The sequence below is a fragment of the Sinocyclocheilus grahami genome, unplaced genomic scaffold (assembly GCF_001515645.1).
Source record: "Sinocyclocheilus grahami isolate Dianchi unplaced genomic scaffold, SAMN03320097.WGS_v1.1 scaffold48.1, whole genome shotgun sequence".
In the NCBI taxonomy this organism is placed as follows: domain Eukaryota; kingdom Metazoa; phylum Chordata; class Actinopteri; order Cypriniformes; family Cyprinidae; genus Sinocyclocheilus; species Sinocyclocheilus grahami.
The window spans coordinates 3693151-3698158 of NW_015505227.1; the positions used below are offsets into that span (position 1 = coordinate 3693151).

At 37.5% G+C, this 5008-nt stretch overlaps 1 protein-coding gene across 1 annotated transcript in view; it reads right to left on the reverse strand.

The window, feature by feature from the left end:
* Nucleotides 1–1766, reverse strand: part of LOC107582904 (MAP3K12-binding inhibitory protein 1-like) — an 11737-nt gene extending 9971 nt beyond the window's left edge. Inside the window, exons 1-2 of the mRNA XM_016268932.1 lie at nucleotides 1569–1766; nucleotides 960–1076 (exon numbers count right to left, since the gene is read on the reverse strand). Of these exons, the coding sequence (XP_016124418.1) occupies nucleotides 960–1076; nucleotides 1569–1724 (273 nt within the window). The 5' untranslated portion in view covers nucleotides 1725–1766. The remainder of the gene's footprint in view (nucleotides 1–959; nucleotides 1077–1568) is intronic.
* Nucleotides 1767–5008: the final 3242 nt, after the last annotated feature.

Genomic DNA, 5008 nt, shown 5'->3' on the forward strand with positions numbered 1-5008 from the left:
TACAGTGATATCCTGGACGAAAACCTTCTCCAAAGTGCTCAGGACCTCAGGTTTACCTTCCAACAAGACAATGACCCTAAGCACACCGCTAAAATAACGAAGGAGTGGCTTCACAACAACTCTGTGACTGTTCTTGAATGGCCCAGTCAGAGCCCTGACTTAAACCCAATTGAGCATCTCGGAGAGACCTAAAAATGGCTGTCCACCAACGTTTACCATCCATCCTGACAGAACTGGAGAGGATCTGCAAGGAGGAATGGCAGAGGATCCCCAAATCCAGGTGTGAAAAACTTGTTGCATCTTTCCCAAAAAGACTCAGGGCTGTATTAGATCAAAAGGGTGCTTCTACTAAATACTGAGCAAAGGGTCTGAATACTTAGGACCATGTGATATTTCAGTTTTTCTTTTTTAATAAATCTGCAAAAATGTCAACAATTCTGTGTTTTTCTGTCAATATGGGGTGCTGTGTGTACATTGAGGAAAAAAAATTAACTTAAATGATTTTAGCAAATGGCTGCAATATAACAAAGAGTGAAAAATTTAAGGGGGTCTGAATATTTTCCGTACCCACTGTAAGTCTGTCTAATAATCAGATAGAATGTTAAACAAAGGTATATATAAAAAAAAGTATTGTAGCGATTGGTATCTTATAAAGTGTGCATCTGTATCCTGCGTGATCGAGTGTTCTCTGCGTGACAGTTGTTCCGTGCTAATTGAACGCTGACAGGAGAGTTCAGCTTCACAGGAGAGGTGATAGGCTGTGAGAGGTAGATGTATTTTAAATAGCTGATTGATGACACAACAGTACAGCCATTGTCTATCTATTGTCGAGATACATGAGAAACTACACGATTTGTTATACAGTTCAGTTGTCATTATAGACTGATAGGACGCTGTAATTGATCACTCAGAATCAAGTGTTCCATAGGGGTGTGGTAATTCAATTATAACATTCTTACCTGTAGTTTGGAGATGTGCTGTTGTAAACAGGTATTAACATGAGATGGCTGAAGTTCAGAGATGTTGACATTGTTGACATTGGCACTGATGCTCAACACTTTATCGCCCACTTTTAACTGTAAAACAAGAGAATTTCTCAAATTATTATTATTATTATTTATTGTTGTAGCTTCTAAATCATCTCTACTGAAAAGGTAAATGACTAAACCAGCCTAAGAGACTTGTTGATGGTCGTCTGTTTATTTATTGTTTATGGGAGGGGTTTTGGCCAGTTGTCAGTTGGTCAGACAAGAGGTAAGACCAGCATAAACAAGCCAGATCAGCTAGACCACCTGAGACCATCAAACAATCTCAGGCTGGTGATGTTTATTTCAGCAGCAATATTAGAATAAACATATGCATTCGCTTTTATTGCGTGCTGTTTGCAACTATAGATAAATCATAAAGACCAAGACATGGGCTATCTTGTAACTTTGAAAATCTACAGGTTGTAGAAGACTCAAATGCTCCTCTAAAAGAACTGGTAACGGTATGTGCTCTACAGATTGTGATACTATTCCAGATTTCCCAGCCCTGTTTTAAAGCGCGTGCATCTTATTTACACAAACCTTTGCGCCAAACTCAGCGAGGGACTGGAAAATAGAGCCAATGCAGTCCCTGAATACATCCCGGTGTCTTCCGTGGTGTGAAATCTGGCTGCTGCGCTGCTCCGGTTTACTTCCAGCAGCACACGCGTCGCGTCCGTCTCCGTCCGCCGCCATCATACTTCCGCTCCTGACGGCACGGCAGCGCTGATTGGACTAACGCGCTCCTGTATAACATGACCTCACTTCCTTTAGGACTGTGGTTCCAAAATGTGCGAAATCAAAACAAAGGCGATTTTAAAAGTTTGAAAATGAATATTCAATTTGTTTAACATTTATAATAATGTTCACTATCTATCTTGTGTTACGCTGTGTTTTTATTATGCCACATTAGACAATGCATAAAAAAAATTTATTAATAAAATGTACCTTGTTTTTTTGGACATGGTACCAAGGTAATACCATGTTTTTATGGCATGTATTATGATAGTCCCATGGTTTTTTTTTTTTTTAAACCTTCAAGTACTGTATACATGTCTATACTTATGTTTTATACATGTACTGTAGGCTAAGAAGCTATAATAATGATATGACGCTTTATTTTACTATGACCTTGTTAGATGTTTCATGTACTTATAGTGATAACACTCATTTATGCCTGATTAAGCAACTACCCTAAGGTTAAGCCCTAACTTTATAAGTGCATGTTGTTATTTTACTCAGTACACTTTAAAATAAAGCAAAACATGTTATAACCCTTTCTGTGTCAAATATTATATAACATATTCTGTAACATATGTTTAAAGGTAAGCAGTGTTAATACATTTGTTTAGACAGCAGTTTTCTGGTTATCATTCATGGTATAGGCCTACCTACCTTTTCTATAGTGGTCAATGTAGTCAAGGTCTGGTTTGTTTTGAGTCATAAGAACGTCACTCTTCTTGTTAATCACGTCCCCTGTCAATCAAAGCAGTGTCAACTCGGTTGAGCTTGTATAATGTGGTCCAAAAAAGGTGACCTTTAAGACAAATCGAAGGGTTTTGACATTGGTTCAGTATCCATCATATTCAACGCCAGACGTTTCGCTCTTTAGAAGATATTTGTCAGATTGTGCTCACCACTCAAAGTTTTTCTTCCAGGGAGGGTTTTGAAAGGCAGGCTGCCCGTTTATAGCAATACTGACTGTCAAACAATAGTGTAAGGGCTATAGGGATGGGAAGCCGCTCACAATGGTGCTCTTTTCTGTCCCGAGAAAGTGTGGGAAAATCTCCCTCGTCTATTCATACATTTTTTCTTCTTTTTTCCCCCATATAATGAGGAAACTGATGAACGCAGCAACTGAGAAAAAGAACAATTACCATCAATGACAAAGAACAAGTGCTCCGTGCTGAACCCTGTAATGTCTTCTGGAAGGGTTAATCATTTTAGGAAGGGTTTTGGAGACAGACCTTTCAGCTCCAGTCCTTTCTGTGGCGCTCTTTAATTCCTCCAGTTGGAAGAGAACTGTAACACTTGACATCCTCTTACACTCTGGGCTGTTTGGGCATATTCCCACGCAGCAGGACACATGAAGAGAGGTGCCTTGGGTTGACTACTTGGATAAACCAGGTTTTTGGTTTACTATATTTTAGAAATAACATGCTAATACTTCGACTGGAAATATGATTAAACAAGGTGGTTTAACAAGTGGTGAGATTGATATATATATATCAATCAAGTGTCATTTGCACATATATTGTTGCTCTCTTGTTAGTTTTGACTGCTTTTATTGTCCTCATTTGTAAGTCGCTTTGGATAAAAGCATCTGCTAAATGAAAATATATATATATAAACAAACAGGTCAAGTTTGTAATTTTGTAAAAAAAAAAAATAAAAAAAAAGGAGTCTCTTTTGCGCACACCAAAGCTAGTTATTTCATCAAAAATATAGAATAATTTGTGAATATTAAAATGTTATTGCAATTTAAAATAACCATTTTCTATTTTAAATATATAACATATTCTGTAACATATGTTTAAAGGTAAGCAGTGTTAATACATTTGTTTAGACAGCAGTTTTCTGGTTATCATTCATGGTATAGGCCTACCTACCTTTTCTATAGTGGTCAATGTAGTCAAGGTCTGGTTTGTTTTGAGTCATAAGAACGTCACTCTTCTTGTTAATCACGTCCCCTGTCAATCAAAGCAGTGTCAACTCGGTTGAGCTTGTATAATGTGGTCCAAAAAAGGTGACCTTTAAGACAAATCGAAGGGTTTTGACATTGGTTCAGTATCCATCATATTCAACGCCAGACGTTTCGCTCTTTAGAAGATATTTGTCAGATTGTGCTCACCACTCAAAGTTTTTCTTCCAGGGAGGGTTTTGAAAGGCAGGCTGCCCGTTTATAGCAATACTGACTGTCAAACAATAGTGTAAGGGCTATAGGGATGGGAAGCTGCTCACAATGGTGCTCTTTTCTGTCCCGAGAAAGTGTGGGAAAATCTCCCTCGTCTATTCATACATTTTTTCTTCTTTTTTCCCCCCATATAATGAGGAAACTGATGAACGCAGCAACTGAGAAAAAGAACAATTACCATCAATGACAAAGCACAAGTGCTCCGTGCTGAACCCTGTAATGTCTTCTGGAAGGGTTAATCATTTTAGGAAGGGTTTTGGAGACAGACCTTTCAGCTCCAGTCCTTTCTGTGGCGCTCTTTAATTCCTCCAGTTGGAAGAGAACTGTAACACTTGACATCCTCTTACACTCTGGGCTGTTTGGGCATATTCCCACGCAGCAGGACACATGAAGAGAGGTGCCTTGGGTTGACTACTTGGATAAACCAGGTTTTTGGTTTACTATATTTTAGAAATAACATGCTAATACTTCGACTGGAAATATGATTAAACAAGGTGGTTTAACAAGTGGTGAGATATATATCAATCAAGTATCATTTGCACATATATTGTTGCTCTCTTGTTAGTTTTGACTGCTTTTATTGTCCTCATTTGTAAGTCGCGTTGGATAAAAGCATCTGCTAAATGAAAATATATATATATAAACAAACAGGTCAAGTTTGTAATTTTGTAAAAAAAAAAAATAAAAAAAAAGGAGTCTCTTTTGCGCACACCAAAGCTAGTTATTTCATCAAAAATATAGAATAATTTGTGAACAATTTAAAATAACCATTTTCTATTTTAAATATATATATATATATATAAAAAAAAAAAAAGTACTTATTCCTGATGGCAAAACTGAATTTTCAGCATCATTACTCCAGCCTTCAGTGTCACATGATCCTTCAGAAATCATTCTAATATGCTGATTTATTGGTCAAGAAACATTTATCAATGTTGAAAACTACTACAACAACTGCTACTTAATTTTGTGGAAACTGATACATTTCTTACTTAAATGGAAAGGGAAAAATGCTCCCCAGGCACCACAGCATAAATGGCTGCCCACTGCTCCGGGTGTGTGTGTGTGT